The sequence below is a fragment of the Camelus dromedarius genome, chromosome 8, assembly GCF_036321535.1.
Source record: "Camelus dromedarius isolate mCamDro1 chromosome 8, mCamDro1.pat, whole genome shotgun sequence".
NCBI lineage: Eukaryota > Metazoa > Chordata > Mammalia > Artiodactyla > Camelidae > Camelus > Camelus dromedarius.
In genome coordinates, this window is record NC_087443.1 from 53,987,177 (window position 1) to 54,009,840 (window position 22,664).

General features: G+C 32.6%; 1 protein-coding gene across 3 annotated transcripts in view; it reads left to right on the plus strand.

Annotated features, from left to right (window-relative positions):
* The window catches only part of TBC1D12 (TBC1 domain family member 12), a 74,507-nt gene that overhangs the window by 44,663 nt on the left and 7,180 nt on the right, over positions 1 to 22,664 (plus strand). For all 3 annotated transcript variants that reach the window (XM_064488236.1, XM_031461413.2, XM_031461412.2), the window contains 7 exons: positions 2,505 to 2,620; positions 7,638 to 7,720; positions 8,927 to 9,044; positions 10,296 to 10,402; positions 15,284 to 15,364; positions 18,036 to 18,124; positions 19,094 to 19,165. In XM_064488236.1, coding sequence (XP_064344306.1) covers positions 2,505 to 2,620; positions 7,638 to 7,720; positions 8,927 to 9,044; positions 10,296 to 10,402; positions 15,284 to 15,364; positions 18,036 to 18,124; positions 19,094 to 19,165 — 666 coding nt within the window. The remainder of the gene's footprint in view (positions 1 to 2,504; positions 2,621 to 7,637; positions 7,721 to 8,926; positions 9,045 to 10,295; positions 10,403 to 15,283; positions 15,365 to 18,035; positions 18,125 to 19,093; positions 19,166 to 22,664) is intronic.

Genomic DNA, 22,664 nt, shown 5'->3' on the forward strand with positions numbered 1-22,664 from the left:
ATTATTTTTGCCCCTGTTCTGATTCCAACCCTTCAATAAAATCTTTGCCAATTATCCACCATGAGTATAAATAATCTTACAAACAACTTTATTTTCTCTTGTAAGAAAAGTCAAACAATACTTTATAAAGTTGGACAAGTGCCCTTCATTTCTAGTCCAGCCCTCTAGAGGAGAACTTCCTAATAGTTCAAATTCCTTGATATTTTTCTATTTATATTTGAGAGTATATGACTTATTTGGTTATCACTTCTTTTGACTACCTTATTGGAAAGCACAATTCTAGAGGCTTAATATTTATTTGATTTTTCTTTTGGTAAGAATATTTCAAGAATGGTGGCATGTACTTCATATTGCATCAGAAAACACATACTATCTGGTGGTCTTTTTTGGTACTGTTTAGATGGATCGGTGATTGAAGTATTGTTAGCCTGATCTCCCCATTTTAAAGTTCCCCATTATCCTCTCACTGAATGATTTCATCTACCTCATTATTTTAAATTGTCATAGATAGCTACTTGGCTGTCTGCTAATATAGTAAGATAATAGATTGTTAAAAGGCCAGGCTCTGGAGCTTACCCTGCCTGCGATTTATGACCTTTGGCAAGTGACTGCACATCTTTGTGTCTCAGTTTCCTCTACTGTGAGTTAGGTACCTCACAAGATTGTCTCAAGGATTAAATATGTTAAATGTTTGAAACAGTGCGTAGTATGCTGTGTCAGTAAATGCTAGTTGTTATTATTAATATACTGATTTAGAAGTTTTATTTTGCTGTCTATGCACTGGCATTTGTTTGCATGGAAAATGCTTTACTGGATAATACTCAATGCATTCTGTCTGGCAGTGAGACCAGGTCATGCTGTGGGAAAACAAAGTGCCATTTAAGTGATTACAAACCTCATATGTATCTAGCATCTATGATTTTTTAATAAGAAAAACACTAGCCGAAAAGGGGATTTGTTACACTTGAGTTTGTAATGAAGAAAAGAAACATTGATCATAATTACATGTATATCCTAGATATTAGGAAAGAAAATTTTAAGAGTGGAGAAGAGTGACCCCATGGCTTTTGACACTGTACAATTCTTTGGGGTGGGAGTTAGTAAAAAATCAGCATGCACAGTCCTAAATAATTTGAGAAAAAAAGTCTCTCAAAATCCAATGCAGTTGTGCAAAGGAACTCTCAGATTAACAGCGTAGATTTAGTAGCTGGAAGGAGAGATGCAGAACTGAAGACAATTATAAAACAATAGTATAAACCTTTATAAGCAGTGGCAGGAACCATAAAGCAAGTTTGAAGTTTACAGAAAATGCTTAGGACAACATAAATTGTTTTTTAAAGTAATGTCAAATAATATTAAGCTTCAACAAGATTATCAAATTTTTAAGAGAGATAGAACCATCAGTTCATATTTTGCCACTGTCAGATTCAGTAGGGAGAAAGAGTCTTTGGGTTAGAAAGGATAATAATTTTAGAAGAATTATAGGCTATGGTAGGAAAGCAGCTAGCAGGTGAAACACTTGACCACTTTAAGTGCATTTAATTTTCTTCATTTAAATTAATGCCTTCTCTAGATGCCAATGGACTTGCAGATCTACTCATGAAATCACTGGGTAGTCTTTGTGAATGTCATGAAAAATATATTTGTTATCTGGAGATGATCAAACACTAGCTTGATTTTTTTTTTTTAAGAAAGGGAAAAGTGTGGGTTCTGAAAATTACAAGCCAATAATCTTGTTACTGATCTTTTGCAGATTTCTAGAAATAAATTTCGGCAAAAGCTTGTGAACATTTATGAAAAAATTCTCAACTGTAGAGATTTAAATGTGTCCACCAAGAACATATCATGTCAAATTAACTTCTTTTCTTTTAAAAGAGGATTATCAATTCAGTCGAATGAGAAAAATACTGTAGTAACAACTTGTTATTTTTAGTGAAGTATTTGACAATCTTTGTCCATGTTTTTGGATAAGGCTTGTTGGTGAATTGTTTAAATTTACAGTAAGTAGGTAGATTTACAGTAGTTAGTTTCAGAGTAAATTGAAATCCAAAGCCAGCATTTGATAAGAGGTTCAGTGTCACCATTGAGAGAGATCTTTAAAGCATCCAGTGGGAGTAACTATATCTCGTGTCAATATTTCCATCATTGATCTGCCTGAAAGTTTAGAATTAGACTTTCCTTCTTGTACATTATTCAGAGCTGCAGTTGGCATAGCTGATACTGTAGAAGGCAGTTGAGAACATCTTCTAAAACCTTACCTAATTAGTGCATTTCTGTCTTCCCCTCTCTTAACATACTTTCATACTTTGCATGTAATATGAATTCATAATTTAGATTGCTTCAGAGAGAAAAAGTGACTTTTTTTGACTACCTGACATTTTTACCAAATTAATGTATGAATTGTATATACTCCTTATAGCATAATATCTTTAATGATACAAATACAGGAAAACAAACTGAAAATTGGAAAAGTCTCTGCATAAATATATTTTTATCTCATTTAGGAATATGAAGCACGAACAGGGAGAGCCTGTAAACCACCACCTCAGTCTTCAAGACGTAAGAATTTTGAATTTGAGCCACTCTCTACTACTGCCCTGATTCTTGAGGATCGACCATCGTAAGTATTTTAGTGATCATCAGGCACACTGTTTATATTTTAAATTTAAATTTAATTTTGCTTACTGTTTCACTTGAAAGAGATCAGGGAATTAGATAAAGAAATAGGTTTGTTATTTTTTTTTAATTCCAGTGATGAATCTTAAAACTGCAGGGAAGAATTGTTATGCCTAAGCGTTATGCATATTTTTATTGAAATATAGTTGACATACAATATTATTTTAGTTTCAGGTGCACTATGTAATAATTTGACATTTGCATTTGTTATGAAATGATCACGATAAGTTTAGTAACCATCTGTCCCCATTCAAAGTTATTACAATGTTATTGACCATATTCCTTATAATGTTTACTACATCCCTGTGACTTACTTATTATATAACTGGAGGTTTGTACCTTTCCCCTTTATCTATTTTGCCCACCCTCGTCTGCCTTTTCTTAACATGATAGAGCAGTTATTTCTCCTTTCTTGACATTTAATATGTACTTAAGATGTATTTGTTCTGGCCTTTTATGCCATACAACTACTGGCTGTCAACTAGTTGGTTTACTGTTATTAAGAATATGTTTTAAAATATGTATATATATACTTAATACCCAGCAAAACATCTTAAATTCTTCCCTTTCTGCTTCTGCCCTTCCCCATCTCAGTCTTCTGCAAGGCTGCTGTTCTTCAAAATATAGTCTCTGATTTGCTGCCAAACAAATCACACTTCTCCTAAAGCAAGACAACTTGGTCCTTAACTCCTTTTCCCCTTCTTGGGCTCTCTGAATGTAATCTTTTTCTTCTTCTAGATTGTTCTTTACTTCCAGTATAAAAATTCCTAACTTTTTTTTGGTCATTTTCCTGGTCTACAGCTTTTTCCATTCATGATCCTGATGAGAATAATACAAGAATCTGGAGCCAAACAGACAGAGGTTGAATATTCTTTAGACATTGTGAGAGAAGAAAGGCTGAACACAAGTACTTTATTTTTTAAAATTTTTATTACAGTCCTTCATCCCAGAACTCATGTAGGATTTGGTGAATGTATTCATATTTATTCTTTCATGAGAGAAAACTTCATGGTATGAGAGAAGCTTTTTAGAAATTTAGTTTTGAGAATATGTCAAAGTTTTATTTCAATCCTGCTGCCAAGGAGGAGTGAACCAGGCCAGTTGAAAGAGTGATTAGATAAGAAAAGAACACCTGGCTAATGATCTGTAGACTCTTGACTGATTGACAGCTGAGTAGGAAGATAGCTAAGTTCCCAGGAAAGCTTTGTTAAACTTGTTAAAATTCATCCAAAATAGATTAAGCTTTTTACCAGGAATGGTAATTTCTTCCCAGAAGGAGTTTATAAAAATATTATGCCAAAAGTTCTGTTCTAGACAATGTTTGGAACAAGTTTTTCTTTATACCATTCTCTATTTTATAATCAAATTTGTCTTTTAAATTCCTGCCTTCCTGCCTTTGCTCTTGTTACTACCTTCACTTGTAAGGCAGTTATCATATTTCTACTTCTTACTTACTTACTAACCCTTTAAAGATTAGACGTTTTCCTTTCTTCCAAGTCTTTGTTGACTTTTTCAACCTTCAGTGAATTCTTTTATTTACCAAATGCTTTCAAGACTTTCCTCTATGTGATTTTCACGAATTTGATTATGATATGCTGTGGTAGGATTTTCCTCATGTTCCTTCTGTTTGGCACTCATTGAGCTTAATGTGTCTGTGCATTTATAGTTTTCTATCAATTTTGGGGAAATTTTAGCTTTTATTTCTTCAACAGTTTTATTGTCTGCTGTCCCCCCTTTATTCTGAGATGTCCATTAAACATACATTGCTTGATATTTTCCATGTCCCACATTTCATTTATGCTTTTCTTTAGGGGGGAAGTAATTCTTTTCTCTCCCTATTTCATTTTGTATAGTTTTATATTATTATAGCTTAAAGTTCACTTATTTTTTCCTCTGCAGTGTGTAATTTGCTGTCAATTCCATCTTTTATATTTATAATTTTAGAAATTTTCATCTGTATACATTTGATTTGGATCTTTAGTTTCTCTTATCATGCTCCTGCTTTTCTCTAACTTCTTAAGTATATTTGTAACAGCAGTTTTATCATCCCTGAGTTATAATCCTATTGTCTGACATTTCTATGCCATTTGTGTTGATTAATTTTTCTTCTCATTATTGTTTGTATTTTCTTGCTTCTTTACATCCCTGGTAATTTTTATTGTATACCAGATATTGTGATTTTTACATGGTTGGAAGTTGGACTTTTTTGTATTACTTTAAATATTTTTTGGTTTGGTTTATAGTTAAGTTATTTTGAATTGGTTTGATCCTTTGGATCTAATAATCTTTGGAGTGCATCCAGGACAGCCTTTAGTTTAGGGCTGATTTATCATTACTACCAAGGCATTACCCTAAGGACTCCAGTTGATACCCTGTCTATTAGGAGGTCTTTCCACTCTGGCTGGTCAGTCCAGTGTGATCTTTGAGAATGTTTTGTTTGTTTTTTTCCTGGTGTTTCTTTCCATGGCCACTATAGTTTAATCACATGCATGCACAAATCAGTATCCAGCCAAAGCCTCTGTAGCTCCCTCCTCTCTGGTACTCTGATTTGCAAATTCTAGCTGTCTTGGACTCCCCAACTTCAAATTCTGTTTCCTCAACTTAGCAAGACCTGGTGGGCTCTGTTTTGGCACTCCTTCCCAGCACGGAGACCTGGAAACTCCAAGCTGTAAGGTCAGGCACTTGCACTGTTATTTTGTTTTCTTTCTCATAAGGACCGTGGTCTGTTGCTGCCTGTTTTCCAATTTCTAAAAACTGTTGTTTAATACTTATTTTTCTAATTAGGGCAAGAGGGAAAATCTGATTCCTTGTATTCCATTATGGTCTGAAGCAGAAATTTTACCCTTTATTCCTCCCTGCTGCAGCATACCCAGGGAATCTGACTAACTTGAGAAGAGAAGTAGAATGTATAATTTGAAAGTTTGTCACATACATTTCCCCACCTAGCCTGTTGAAAATAATTTAAAAAACTGATTCCAAAAACTAGACATTATTATGGTATGTTTGAATATGTGATAATATTCTAGTGTATTTTTTTGTGTAGTCATATATCTAAGCCACTGCTTCTGTGAAGCCTTTGGTTTTATAAACCAAAATATAGTGTGTGCAAATGAATAACTGATTATAAATTTTTTATTTAGAATGTTACCCTAAAACTCTAATGGAAAGCAGTTTGTTATAAAAATATACCTGCATTTACCATATGATCTAAGAATTCTGCTCTTAGGTATTTACCAAGAGAAATGAATGCAGATACCCACACAAAGACTTGAAATGAATATTTATCATACCATTTATTCATAGTAGTGCCTAACTGGAAACAATCTAAATGTCCATCCATGTGGCTAATTGGAACACTATTCACCAATTAAAAGGACTATGTTATTAATACATAGAACAACATGGATGAATAGCAGAAACATGCTGAGCTGTGTAAACAGCTCATACAACTTAATACCAAAAAACCCAAAAAACTCGATTAAAAAGTGGGAAGAAGTACTGAGTAGACATTTTTACAAAGAGAAAATGCAGATGATCAACAGGCACGTGAAAAGATGCTCAACATTGCTAGTCATCAGGGAAATACAAATCAAAATCACAATGAGATATCATCTCACATCTGTCAGAATGGCTATCATCAAAAAGAATGCAAATAACAAATGTTGGTGATGATGTGGAGAGAAGGGAACCCTCGTACACTCTTGGTGGGAATGTAAATTGGTACATTCACTATGGAAAACAGTATGGAGGTTTCTCAAAAAAATGAAAACGGAGCCGCCACATGACCCAGCAATTCCACTCCTGCATGTATATCTGAAAAAAAACAAAAACACTAATTTGAAAGGATACATGCACCTTAATGTTCATAGCAGCATTGTTTACAATTGCCAAGATATGGAAGCAATCTGAGTGTCCATTGACAGATGATGACTGGATAAAGATGTAGTCTGTATCTATAATGGAGTACTACTCAGCCATAAAAAATAATAAAATTTTTCCACTTGTAGCAACGTGGATGGACTTAGAGGGCATTATGCTAAGTGAAATAAGTCAAATAGAGAAAGACAAATACTGTATGGTTCACTTGTATGTGGAATCTAAAAAATACAACCAACCAGCGAATAAACAAAAAAGCAGACTCACAGAGAACAACCTAGTGGGTACCAGTGGGAAGGGGAGATGGGCAATGTGGGGGTAGAGGATTAAGAGGTACAAACTATTAGGTATAAAAAAGCTACAAGGATATATCATACAGAACAGGGAATATAGCCAATATTTTATAATAACTATAAATGGAGTATAACCTTTAAAATTTGTAAATCACTGTATTGTACACTTGTATATAATATTGTACAGCAGCTATACTTCAATTTAAAAAAAAAAGACAAAAATATGCTCAATAAAAGAAGCCAGGCACAAAAGAATCTATATGAAATTCCTTAAAGGCAACTACCTAATCTACAGTGATAGAAATCAGGTATGTGATTGCTTAAATTAGGAGGTTGGTAAGTATTAAGTGCAAAGGGATCGAAAAGAAAACTTGTGGAATGATGGGAACATTCTGTACCTTGATTGTTGTGTTATACATTTGTCAAAACTCATCAAACTACACTCTTAAAATATGTTTGTCCATTTTGTAGTATGAAATTATACCTCAAAGAAGTTGACTAAAAAAGAACTATAATAAATGAGTTTAACAACCTAGAATTATTGGCTGAAATCTGACATGTTTAATATATAAACAAATATGTATGACATAAATATATACACATATGTATAACAAATATTAGCAACCTAGATTCTGATTCTTTTCTAAGATGCAGAGTTCTTTTCAACCTTTTACTTTTGTAATGTATGAAATGTGAAAGTTGTTAGAAATTCTTTGTGTCTGGCTATAAAAAGGAAGAAGTCAATAAGCTTAAAAGTTTTCTAAAAATTGACTTAAATTATCTTTTCTCCAGAAATCTTCCTGCCAAATCTGTGGAAGAAGCTTTACGTCACCGACAAGAATATGATGAGATGGTGGCTGAGGCTAAAAAACGAGGTATAAAATTGAACTCCAATTGGTATATTTAATTTATTGATGTCAGTAGGCAATCAACCTCTTGGTTAATATCAGCAGGGAGGCAGATAGTGAAATTGACCAAGTCTGTCTTTAAGATGATGCTGATTTTTTATTTTTCTAACTAAAATTGTTCTCAAAGAAAAATAAAATGTCATACTAGAATCACAGTTTTTCTGTAAGTACTTTTACAAAACTAGTAGGAGGAGAAAGGCAGCAGACTATCTATGAGGGACCTTGTAATTACAGTCATAAAACTTGGACTACCATTATCTTAATATATAAATGAAGGTATTATTTGTGAATTTATTCATGAAAATCACTTCTTTTACATTAGGCTTTTGATATTTTATAATTTAATAATTTTAACACTTTGCAGTAACTTTGTATATGGTTGTGAGAATATGATTTGGAATTAAAATTTGCTCTTATGACCTACAAAGTTTCTAGAATCCTGATTATGTCATTTGGACAGGCATGTAAGTGTGCACTTTTATGTGTATAAATTCACACATTTTTTCATTTATTCTCTCTTCAACCAAAAATATAAGGATAACTTAACAATATTTATTTACTAAGCACTATTAATGATATATCTATCATTTCTCTATTTTTGAGGCATCTTGTATTCCAAGATTGTAACTTCTTTTCAGAGGGTTGTTGTGTGTATGTGTGTGTATTAGGGGGATTTTAAAGTTTCCATCTAATTAGTTAAATGAAACATCATACTAAAAAGAGTTCACTGTAATAAGTGCTGTTGGCAAAATCTTTTTTTAATGACATGTGGGTTTATGTGAGGTAATTCATAAACCCCTTGTATGAAAAAATGGTATTGGTTAGTTGCTAACAGTTGTTTATTTTTACATAGTTAATTCATGAAAAATTTCGTTCATTGATTAAGTATAAATAGAATATGTGATATAGAATTCTAGATAAATCATTTTTCTGAGCTTTTTTCCATTTACTTTTGTAGAATAGATGCTATTTTAAAATAATGTTAAGTTTATTTTCTTTCTCTTTTTTCCCTTCCCTCCTTTTCTCTTTCTCCTTCCCTTTTGCCTTTCTATCCTTCCTTCCTATTATCAGAGTATTCTTTTTGAGAAAGCCTCTTTTGTAGATTTAGGTAGAAGAAAGGCATTTTAATCTAGCTCTTTTTGTTTTGAAATAATTTTTACTTGTTTAAAACAGAAATTAAAGAAGCACATAAAAGAAAAAAAATAATGAAAGAACGCTTTAAACAGGAAGAAAATATTGCAAGTGCAATGGTTATTTGGATCAATGAAATACTACCCAATTGGGAAGTAATGTAAGTAAGCAGACTTTTCCTGAATTACAGTCTGTCTCCAAAGATCTCATGTTTCCAATTCTATGTTTTTACAACTTCTAGCATGTATCTTATGTTTTGGTTAAGTTATACTGTGATTAACTAATGTCTGAAAATTTTCATGTTTATCTCTGTGCTTTGCTTTTGTAAATCTCTCAGTCTCTAATGCCTACTTCCTTTATTGACCACCCTCTATGCCTGTCAGAATTTTACCTATCATTTGAGTCCCATCTGAAATACTAATTGATCTATGAAATCTTTAATTTCATCATCTACCGTATTTTCTTAATTCTAACATACCATCTATTGCAATATATACTGTTGATGCAATAGCAGGCTTTTGGCTAAAAAATATTAAATGTGTACATTCTAAATCTAGTATACATTCATTAAATGTTAAATATTTAAGTGATTTTTAATATGCTTCTCTCATACTCAAGAGAATATGACACAAATGCTCTTCCCCTTCTTTAATATCCCATTATACTTTGAGAGTGATATCCTTCTTGCCTAACTGCCTTTTATTTTTTGATGATATTTTTATATATACCTTATTTTTTTCTCTAGACTGGAGGATAGGCGATGTCTTCTGCAATGCCTAGTGTAGGACATGGATTGGGAATTTGTTGACTATCTGCAGAGTGTGATAGATATTTTATTAAGCTCTTTATATAAGTAATCACATTTGATTCTTACAACCTTTGCTCCCATTTATCTTACAGGGAAGCTCAGGGTCAGAGAGGTTAAGTGATTTGCCCAAGGTTGTATAGTCAGTGAATGGTTAACCAGATTTGAACTCAGCTCTATCTGACTCTAAAGCCCACATTTCTTTCAGTAGACTATGCTGCCTCTCAAAGACGAGGGCTTTGCCCTCAGTAAATACTTTGTGATTTTGTTTTTGGTACTGAAATGACAACTTTCCTTTTATCCTGTTTTTTCATAATTGTCCCCGTATTTCTGATTCTTTCATTGTATTCTGAGTGTAAGTGGCAGCTATAGAAGGCTGTTCCTTTTAAATTACTCTTGCCCCTCTTTGGGGTACTATATATTTTTAGGCTTTTTTTTTTTGCCTACAAGCATGAACCTAAGGAAAGGATGCATCACATACTTAACTCTCTCTGTTCTGAAAAAAATCATTCAGTCACTTGGCCATAGACTAGATAAACCATCGTGCAGCTAGTATTTTTGGTATTAAAAGTAACTTTCTCCTTTTTTCTCCCCCTTTAATTCTAGGCGTAGTACAAGAAGAGTTCGAGAATTGTGGTGGCAGGGATTGCCCCCTAGTGTTCGTGGGAAAGTTTGGAGTCTAGCTGTAGGAAATGAACTAAATATCACTCCTGGTTTGTATTCTGTATTCAGTTACTCCCACACATGCAAATAGCTATCTCCAGAATTACAAAACAGATTAGTGGATTGGGCATTTGAAAAGGCACTACCATATATGTTATTTTAAGAGCATGCTTCATTCCCCATCCCCCCTAAAATCTGGTATGATTTAATAAGTTACTATTTTTCATATTCTATAAATAAGATTTGTGGGTTTTCCCTTAGTTTACAACCATCAATAATAATCTTGACATCCAAATACCTTAACTGTAGGTAAATTCAACAACTTCTGGGAGTCTAGGTAGCAGTAGTTGAGTAAGTATATCCAAGGAAAAATTATGGTCTAATTGTGGAACGGTCTTCTTCTTTATTCAAAAAAACGTAAATATTGGGGGAAGGCTAGAAATTTCCTTTTTTCCTACCTTTCTTCACAAACCAGTCCTCTTGGATTTAAAAAAAATTTTTTTAAGTTAACCAAAAACATAAAGAAGTAAGACGGTTCTCAAGGAGTAGTTGTTTTTATTAAGTTTCTTAAAACCTTGAAGGATGGATGGGGAGGGTATAGCTCAGTGGTGGAGCTGTGCTTAGCATGCACGAGGCCCTGGGTTCAATCCCCAGTGCCTCCATTAAAAATAAAAAAATAATAAATCTAATGACCTCCCCCCCAAAAAAAAACCTTGAAGGAGAGGAGTAAAATGTAGTATAGTTTTGATGACCTAAAAAAAAAATTAGATACCCAGAAAGAGAAAGAAAAATGCCACATGATATCACTTATATGTGGAATCTAAAAAAAAAGACAAACTTATTTACGAAACAGAGACAGACTTACAGACAGAAAACAAACTTATGGTTACCAGGGAGGAAGGAAGTGGGAAGGGATAAACTGGGAGTTTGAGATTTGCAGATATTAACTACTATATATAAAATACATAAACAACAAGTTCATACTGTGCACAGGGAACTATATTCAATATCTTATAGTAACTTATGGTTAAAAAGAATATGAAAATGAATATATATACGTTCCTATATGACTGAAGTATTGTGCTATACACCAGAAATTCACACATTATAAACTGACTATACGTCAATAAAAAATATATTTTAAAAAATTAGATAAAATAAGGATAATATCAAATAGGGGAAAATGTAAAATAGTTAATAATAAAAGGTGCTAAGTGGTCTGACTGATAAGGATAATGCTAGACAAAGGCACCACAGAAAGACTTAGGGATTCTATTATAATAATATAAATATGTATTGTTACTTAAAATTTTTCATTTACATATTTATTGAAAAAGAGTCAAGTAATAGTAAAATACAAACTGTATGTTTCTTCCCCTTCTTCCACTCAAACTCCTGTTCTTGATCCTACTATAAGTGCAAGTTAACAATTTGGTATATGTTCTTCCAAATCTTTTTTCTATGCACATAAAAAAGGTGTACATCTACATATGATAATTTTTAAGGCTTCTTTTTTTCTTCCTTTTATTTTATTTTTTTTCCCACAAAAGGCAGTTTGGATTTTAAGGTTATTCTGTGGCTTGCTTTTTCCACACTGTAGTCTATTCTGAACATCCTTCCGTGTCAGTACATACAAATGTACCTTATATGTACTGTAGCTGCACTGTATTCCAGAGTTTGGCTGTACTATAATTTATTTAACCATTTTCCTAGCGATAGTTAAATCAAAGACATATATGTTAAAACCACATCAAGATACTGTTTTTTTACTCCTCAAAAGTAATTAAAATGAATGAAAATTATCCACATAAAGCATGACTGAAAATAATTCAGAACTATTTATCAAAAACTTTAAAAACATAACCTGTGACCCATTTATTCCGGTTTTAACACTCTAAGTGAATAAATAATTAGGATTGGGTACAAAAACTTTTCCACAAGGATATTCATTGCAGCAACCAACATTATATATAGTTGGAATGAATTTATAACAAATACCTAATGTTTATCTTTAGTCTTAAAAATGATACCAACTTTGAACAGCGTTATCATGTATGATTTATAAAATTGATTTTCACAAATATCCTGTAATGAATATGTCATTTTAACTGGACCTTTTTTCAATTAAAAAATTAGAATTTAAAGAAGAATCGAGTTTTAATTTAAACTTAGGTATTGTAATAGTTTAAAGTCTTAGGAATCGGTTTTGCATACAGGTGAGATGATGAAGTATTGGTGGCTATTTTAAATTTTGTTTACAATTTTGTTTTGTTGAGAACTTTGGCTTTACAATGTTAGGTGTCCTACTCACTCAGACATTAAAATACTGGTTAAGTTGGTATTAACCTTTTGTGATACTATAATCAAAAAATTCTCTTAAGCTTGAAATTTATAAGGTTTGAAATAACTGGGTGATTTATTTTCAAAGTAATGTTAGGTTTTCTCTACTAAACAATTATGTATTCGGGAATGGAATGAGTACTCATTCTCTTCTTTAGTGATGAGAAGGAAGCTAAATTTCGATTGAAGTAAATTTACTTTGGATAACCTTGTTTATTACTTTCAGTGGCTCTACTGGTGACTATACCTGCTGTATTGGTTTTAATCATGAAATTTATAACCATCTGAAAATAGTAACTGAGAATAAGTATTCTAAAGTCAGTCAAATGTGGTTCAAATCTTGGTTCCACTATATAATAGGTTTTTGACCTTGGGCAAATTACTTAACATCTGGAAGTCTTAGTTTTCTTCATCTGTAAATAGAGGTAAGATTATTAGCTATCTCAAAGGAGTGTTCTAACAGTTATTTTTGAAAAGAAACATAAAATTATAGTGAAAGTGAAATTTGCTGAAAGTGTATACAAATCATTATTGTCAGAAAATCAGAAAGTGAAACATATACTGATCTCAGAATATTCTCTGTTGAAGCCCAAGATACTTCTTTAAGTCTGCTTCAAGCTCTACATTGGTAGATACAAAATAAAATGTGTGACATATGGAGTCAAGAGTGGAATTGAACTGAGATGCAGATCATCTTACTATAGATGAGCACTGTAAATCTTTCCTGGAGAAGTGTCCTTTGATATTTTGAAATGCATTGCCACATTTTTATTATTGGATCAATTTTGTGACTTTCAAAGGTGATCTTGGTTAACCTTTCTTCTTCCAAGACAGATTTTTGTTTGTTTGTTTTGGAGGGGAGGTAATTAGGTTTATTTATTTATTTAATGGAGGTACTGGGGATTGAACCCAGGACCTTGTGTGTGCTAGGCTTGCACTCTACCACTGAGCTACACCCTCTCCCCGAAGACGGTTTTGAAATTTGAATAGAATAATGAATCTGGACATAGCTTGGAATCAGTTTGAAATCAAAAAGCGCAAACTTCAATTTGATACTTGATAACTACAAAAAAATTGTATATCTAAATTTTAAGATTATATCTACCTCATATATCAAATCATTGACGGAGCTGGGCACAGATAATGGAAAATTTTTTTTTAATTTCTTCTTTCCAAACCATTCGTAGAAATGGAAAGTGAACAGAAGGGAGAAGGGATCAGAATAGTAAGAGTCTTTGAAATATATCTAGTCAACTATTTTATAATGATCTGGTTCTTGGCAATATAAGAGTACTCATTATAGTACAGTCATACATTGGGATACTGTGCAGTTGTTAAAAAAAAAACCTAAAGCAGATTTATTTTACTGATATGGAATAACTTCCAATATGATAAATCAAGACACAGATCAGTGCATTTAATATGTAGCCACTTTTTTTTTTAAAGGAAACTATATAAATGCTTGTGGATGCATGTGTTTATTTTTAGAGCTTTAGTAAGAATAGGTGCATTGGAGGGAAGGAAATTTATTTTTCACTCTATACTGTTTTGTACTGTTTGAATTTTAAAAAAATCATGTTCATGTATTATCTTTAAAAACAAATACATTTTTTAAAAAGATTCATTGAAGCAAAAAATGTTCTTGATATTTGGGACAATATATAAATGTTGGTGTGTGGGCAAGAAATATTTTTTCCTGTTTTGTCATTGAAATTTACTATTTTTGTGTACACCAGAACTAATACAACATTGTAAATCAAGTATACTTCAATTTTAAAAAAGTGAAAAATAAACAATAGTATCTGCACTGTTTAGTTAGAAAGGAGGAACAATTAAAATTTGAGAACTGAGGGAAAATGTTTAGTTTTTTCTATTCTTGACATTTTAATCAGATTCTGCATTTGGAAGCACAGAGTGGCATTCTCAGAAAGTGATCAGGCACTTGAAGAAAAAAGATAGGGGTAGAGATTTTTGTATGTAGACTCTCTGGCCAAATCTGTGTAAAGTTCAGTAGCTTCAGATAGCAATATTATAATGGAGAAACTAGTTTCAAGAGAGAAGGAAATGAAGAACTAGCATTTATTGAGGGTCTGTAAGGTGTCAGGAGCTTTATGTAAATTATCTTTTTTAATCGTCTGTAACCCCATGATTAGGTGTTATTTTTCTCCAGTTTACAGATGAAGAAAGCCACGTTTGAAAGTGATCAAGTAACTTTCTTGAAGTTCCACAGGTAGTAAGTGGCAGAGCTGGAATTTTAATCTAGGTATGACTGACTCAAAAAAAAAATCATGTTTCTGCTGTACTACAATGATGCTACTTTAGCAGAAGCATCTCTTCCTGCCTCTTACATGCATTCTGTATCGTAGCTATTTGGATGACCACTCTGCAGTGTTCTTCTTTGCCTTTCTGGTTGTGTAATGAAGTTTTGGTAGAATCAGATACTTCAGTTTGCCACATTTTTGATGCCTGCTACATAAGGGAGACCTGACCTTATAATAGGATTTTTCTTTTTCTTTTTAAGAGTAGAAATAAAAATATGTAAATAAATTTCTTTCCTACTATTTATGAGTTTTTGTTCTTTTTTCCCCCAGAGCTTTATGAAATCTTCCTCTCAAGAGCAAAAGAACGTTGGAAAAGCTTTAGTGAAACAAGTTCAGAGAATGATATAGAAGGTGTGATTTTTTTTTTCTTTTCAATAAAAATTTCTCGAAAATCCAGTTGCTGAGATAATAGTGTGATTCCATGTGTCAGGAACTGTAGTAATTCTTAAGTAGGTGGTATTATCCTGAATGATGTAAGAGGAAACTGAGGCTCAGAACAGTTAAATTGTAAACGGTGAAGGTGTAATGTAAACCCAGATTGTTGGACCCCAGGGACCAGGATTTAATCACAACGATAAGACTAATGTTGTGCTGTATTTTTAGCCCAACTCTTACTTAACTTAAAGACAGATAATATTTACACCTCACTTGTGACCTCTTGTCTCCCCCCTCACTGACTTTAATTCACTCTCTACTATATTATTTATAATTCTATATTGTACCTTAACCTTTTTTTCATTTAATTCACACATAGATGTCATCTTTCCCTCTAATCTCATTCATTAGTTTTTTTCCTTGTCATTTTGGGAAAAACAAGAACACTTTTTTTCCTGTCATCATAGTTTATTAAAGTTAGGTAAATTAATTCAGTTATCTCTTGTCCTTGAGTAAAGGAGAGCTGTTTGTCTGCTAGTCACTTTTCTTTCTACTTCATAAAAAGCAAATTTTTCTCTTGCCTGTAAGTAAAACTCTAGAAGTTAACGAATGTGGTTTAGGGTAGAGAAATGGTACACATCTTAAGTGGTTTTCTGTGAGTATCTAAACAACTCTGTTAAATTCCTTGAATACTCTTTTTTTCTACTTTAGAAAAGTGAACAGTAGGGTGGGGAAAATTGACTAAAAAAGGTTAGGGAGAAGACTTGATTTCTTGACTCATCCCAAGACCTAGTGCTATGTCTGCTATTTATGGGAAACTAAAAGTACAAGGAAGAAGATATAAGAAGTTTTAATTGGCAGGGTCTCAGCCTGAGTTTTAAACTCATTTTTAATAAGTATTAAAAGTATAAGAATTAAAATCATAAGCATTTACTTCTGAGACATTTTGCCATGATTAAATGGTAAAAGTTACACTTTAGTAGAAATTAAATATAAATGAAGAATTTTTTCAGTCAGAAGCACTGTTCTATTTAAATTGTTGATTTCTTATTCCTGAGTGTTTATAATTTGCAGTTGTCATTTAACTTTTTTGGTCATTATCTTTTCAAATATTCTGCCTTATCTCTCATCTCCTTCTGGGACTTTGATTATATGTGTATTAGACCATTTAACAGTGTCGCATAAGTCTCATACTATTTTTTAAAAATTATTTTTCTTTTTATGCTTCAGATTAGATGATTTTTATAATCAAGTACATGAATCCTCTCTTCTCATATCTATTAGATATGTCTGTTAAATATGTCCAATGAGTCTTTAAGTTCAGATATTATATTTTGTAATTCTAGAATGTCTACCTGCTTCTTTTGTAGAGTCTATTTTTCTGTGGAAATTCTTCATCTTTCTATCCCATACATTTCCCCCTTCATTTTCTCTGTTTCCTTTAACATATTTATAACAGTTAATATTCTTGTTTGTTAATTCAGAAATGCAAGTCTGCTTCTATTGGCTGGTTTTCCCCTTGATTATTAAGTCATATTTTCCTGATTCTTTACATATCTTAAAATTTTAAATTGTATGTCAGTCATTACATATGAAAAGAATGTATAAACTGAAGCTGATGTTTCCCCTGCAGAGGGCACATGCTCTTTTCTGTTAGGCAGTGGACTTATTACCTCAGTTCAGTCAGTAACCTGAACTAAGTTGGGGCAAGATTGCAGCTTTAGATAGATTTCATTCGTTTTTTTAAAGATTTTATTTTTAAATTTTGTTTTGGGGGAAGGTAATTAGGTATTTATTTATTTTAATGGAGGTACTGGGGGTTGAACCGAGGACTTTGTGCATGCTAGTCACACACTCTACCCCTGAGCTATATACCCTTCCCCAGATTTAGTTCATCTTGATTTTCAAATTTGTTGATAGGAAGAACTTTCTTATTTTGATTACAGCCCCCTCCCCCCAAGACATTCTCCCAAGGACCATGTGATTTAGGATGATTTCATTCTGCCTCCCCTGCCCAGCCTCCTGCACTACAGTAGCACTCAGTTTTCAAAAGTCCCACAGGGGAAAACTAAATACACATTCAGTCTCCTCCAGGTCTTATCTCTCACATCAGACTTAATGTGGCCATAAAAAGCTCTCTGGTTTCTCCTTCCCCACCAGAATACCTATGTCATTGGCAAGCTTAGTCCTGAGCCCCTGCCCAGACTTGGCAGATGCCCCTAGAAAGAAAAATGGCCACTGGTGTCTCCTCACTTGGGAAATGAAAGAATATTCTTTCTGGAATTTAAATCCTCTAGACCTCTTTGTTTCACAGCTCTCTTGCCTTTTTTAAAATATATAATATTTGAAATGTATTTGTTTTTCCCTAGTTGTTATTGTGGGAGCAATAGTCTTTGCCCACCTTCTATTAAATCTGAAAGCAGAAATCCTTCACTGTGTAACTTTCTGATAAATTTTTAGTTACTTTCTTCATATTAAGGGCTCTAAGTTTTACCAAAAGCTATGTGTCACTTGTTGAAATTTCTTGATTATTCAACTTTCATCTTTCCTTAAGTAACATATCTGCTATGTGATCATTCTGTGTTTACAGGATTGGATTTGGTATAGTCAAGTAATCATTTAAATTTTTTCTGCCTGGCAAATGCAGGTGTATCTGTTGCTGATCGAGAAGCCAGTTTGGAATTAATTAAGCTGGACATATCTCGTACATTTCCATCTCTCTACATCTTTCAGAAGGTGAGAGTTTCTAACCAGCTTGTAACTACTATTTTTTTAAATCCAAGAGAACAGGCAAAACTATAAAAATTAGGGACATTTAAATAAAAAAAATGTGAAACTAGTAGGAAAATTTTAAGGCATTTCTATTAGTTTTGTTTATTTTTGTTTTTATTTAATGGAGGTACTAGGGATTGAACCTAGGACCTTGTGCATGCTAAGCACACACTCTACCACTGAGCTGTACCCTCCCCTCCCTCTATTATTTGATTCCACTGATTGAATAGATTGCAGTTAGCATAGCACATAAAGATGCTTGATGAATTTTCACTGAGGTGAGTTTCTTTGTTTTATTTTTATTCTGTAACATATCTGAATTTTAACATTTTTGCCTAGTAAATTGTTAAAATATGAAGGAGTTTGTTCCAAAACTTAAACGTTTTCACAATCACTATTGAAATGGGAAGAAGTGGTTAATTTCTTGTGCAGTGGCTGTTATAAAGTAGCTTATACTTTATGAGGAGAGAAATAATTACATTTTATATGTATATATGACTCAAGCCTTTGTTCATGGAATCCTTCTATTGTAGGTTGATAAAATGAGATTAAAATTTTTATCATTAAGATTAAATTATTGATAAACTTAATTTAGTGTAGCTTGATGGTTTTCTTTTGCTGAAATTGTATCAAACAAAACAATCTTTTATACTCTTATTATACCAAATGTAGACATCTTTAACATTGTACACAAACTGTATAGCTTGTGTCCATTAAACTAGTTTATTTGGTTTTTGTTATTCACAATGAAATACTTTTTATCCATTCCTTAGAAAACATTTTGGTAGAGTGCATTTAGAATATTTTTGACAATGATTAAATATACTAAAACTAGTCATTTAGGAAGTATAAAGTTTATTAACATGTATTTTGAGAGTTAACTTGCAGACAATTATTTGTACAGTTTGACATTTCATTTTTCTCTTCTCTAAGGGTGGCCCATATCATGATGTCTTACATAGTATATTAGGGGCATATACATGTTACAGACCTGATGTTGGTTATGTAAGTATTTGTTTCAATCTGTTTTTTGAATATAAACATTTAACTGTCATATCTCATAGTATCTTATATTGTATTAGCTCCCAATTGTCTGTATCTCATGTTTTTTTTCTTGGTCCTGTCAACTTACCTGGAGAGGAATCTTCCCATCTCCTACCAGGGACTTACTAGACCGCCAGCTTTCTGGGAGAGCAGCTGGGGATTTCACCATTCAATTTGTAAATGTTTATTTATTGTCCCTGCTGTGGTGCCTTGTCCTCTTCTCCCTAATGCTCCTTTTCCTGACTGTTCCTTTAGCAGTAAACCTCTTATGTTCTGCTACGTTGAGGGAAAGATAGGCACCTGTCCATACAGGATAGGGGAGAGGATTTGCTCTTTCTATGGATTTCAGCCAATCCTAGTTTTAGCCCTACCTTTCAATTTTAAAAGTAGCTGGTAACTTCAGTTCCTGAGCCTTTCCGAATTTTATGGCTGAATTGGCTTACTGCTTATTGGCTTCCTTCTCTACATATATTTTACTATCAACATTCTACATTTAGTGAAGTTAAAATTTCTAAAATGCTGTTGACATCTTTTATCTACTTTTTATATTATTTTCGATTTTTTTTATCCTCCTAGGACAATTTTGAAAAACATTTTCTGTTATTTTAGTTGGCTTTCGAAGGGAACAAAGAAAAAACAATGCGTTCAATTTGCCGTGTTTAACTAGAAATCGTAAAACCTTCATCTTCTCGCCTTTGTCTTAAAATAGAAGAATTTTAGAGCACTCACAGTAGGTAGCTGCCTGGTACAGATTATTTTGTTTGATGTTCATTTGTATATTCATCCATTCACTCAACAGATATTTATTGTGTGTTTGTTGATATTTCCCAGGCCTTGTTCTAGGCATTTTGTTCACTCCAGTGGACAAAAAGAAAGATTCCTCTCTCTGATGCTTTTAGTTTAGAAGGAGGAGACAGACAATAAACAACAAATAAATAAGTAAATCATATGTTATATTAAAAGGTAATAAGTGCTATGGAAAAAGTGTGCCATAGTAAAGGGGATGAAGTGCCGAGTTTGGAGATGGAGCAAGTTGTAGTATTAAAAGAAGGTGATCACGTAGTCCTTATGGAGAAAATAAAATTTGAACAGAAAATCTATACTCTCTTGCTCATGTGTTCTGTAATAGAATCATACAAACATTACATAATCCCATCACATTTTTAAGTTAACATTTATTTAAATTTTTTCATTATAAGTGTAATTGTCAAGGGTTTAATTTTCAGCACTTGTTAAATACATTTTAAAATAAAATGTATGTCTGTTTTAAAAAGTGTAGCCAAACACTTTAAACACTACAATGAGTTTATATATGTCATCATCCATTTAAAGAAAAATGTATAAACAATCCCTTTGTTAGTATTCTACAGGATATACAAATTAATTAACTCATTAGATTGATGTAAAATGACCATGTTATAACCTAACTGGTAAAGCCATGCATGCCTCATTGGCAAACCAGTCAGCCAAATCAGACATATAAGAAGAGATAAAAATAGTATCAACTATATTAGAATACATATTTCATGCTGTGATTTGACAAAAAGGTTTTTAACTACATTAATAAAAAATACATCTGAATCTCTAAATCAGTCACACCAAAACTTTTATCTGTGGAATTCTCTTCAGTATATTTTGTAAAAATTTGGTAGTGGTTTACATTCTAGTTATATTTAAAATAACAAAGGGCACCAATTTGCATTGCTATCTTTAATTCATTTTCCTGCGACTCTCCATCAAATGTTACATATTGTTAGATAAAAGGTATGGAATGAAGAATTGTAATTGAATTTTGTAATGAAATGAAATGAAAATTGTAATTACTCATCTCTATTCTATCACATGATGGAATTCAATCATATTTCTATTTATATATGATAGGAAGCCAGAGGCTTTTCTAAAACAGTATTTAGAATTATCCTGTTTTGTATTTCATGCCTCAGAGCAATTCACCATAGTTTTGTAATGGGTGAGGACTGTGACTATCTATCATTTGCTTCTATGAATTTAATGACATTCTTAGGCAGACCATTTTAAGAAAAGAAAAATATGTAAATTAAACAAATGAATTCCCTTAAAATAATTCATGACAATACAGTGTGCTCTTTGGAAAGTCTTTTTCTACAGGGTATGGTTGTCCCAATTTAAGCCCACTCTATTTTGATTGTTGAATTGTGTTAGTTTCCTACTAGGAGGAAATCGTTCTAGATTACTTGTGAATAGAGTAAAACTCTTTGAGTCTTGAGTGTCAGCTGTCTGTAGGTCCTTTGATATAAGCTTTCTCCTTTGAAGCAAGGAGATAGGTTGCTATTATTTTGCCAGATTGTATCTGCTGGCACATATAGCGAACTGGGCCTGCACTATGGTGGGACTCCAAGGTGAGTGTATCATAAAAGTGAAGATGAGAAGACCGATTAAATTTCCCATCATTACAGGAGTCAGAAACTGTAGACGAGAAGTCAGATATTACCATAAGAAATCTGTAAGCTTTGTAACTTTCCCACATTAATTTTTTTCATTGTAACTCTGTTTCTCAATAGTGATTATATCAGTAAAACCCCTAAAATAAGAAAGATCTGTGTGCATGTCTGCAAAGATAACAAAGAATGGGGAATCTGAGTAGATGCCCTCCTCCCATATCCGAGGCAGGCATAGGGGAAGAGAGGAGAGAAAGACTTCATGTGGCAGAAAGTAGGTGGGTTACACAGGTGCTTTAACTGGTAAAGTTTTATTTCTGAAGGTGAGTGGCCCATATATAGGTTTTGTTTTGTTTTTTTAATTACTGTTTGTTTCCCAAATTTTTACTTTGAACAACTTCAAACTAACAAAAAAGTTGTAGGAGTTCTGTTACCCCCTTTCCAGATCAAGTCAGAATCCTGTGTGGCACTTAGCTGTTGTATCTATTTAGTCTCCTTTAAATGCCTATTTCAGTGCATCATACCATGAGTTCATAAATAATACAGAATATTCAGAAAAATTGGACTCTAAAGATGTTGTAGATATAACTTGTTTCCTTTTCATATATTCAGAAGAGTGATATATGGTAAATCTGAGCTTTAAATAGCTCAGTGAACATAAAATATAAATTCTAAGAAAGCGTTGTCATTGTTTAATTGGCAGCATTTTGTCCTTTTTGTGATATGTAAAATAATGTTTCTTATAATAAACATATTGATTCAATTAAATATATTTTTAATCCCTTCTTTTGTTCTGCTACCCTTCTGTTACAGATGGTTAACAGTTTGCCCTTCGCATCCATTCAGCAAATATTTTGGTACTAAGAATACAACTGTGAATGAACAGACACAATCTTGTCTCTGTATGAGTTTCCTATTCTTGCTGTAACAAATTACTACAAACTTAATGGCTTTAAACAATTCAAATTCACTATCTGACAACTCTGGAGGTTAGAAGTCCGAAACAGATTTCATTGGACTCAAGTCAGAGTGTTGGCAGCCTA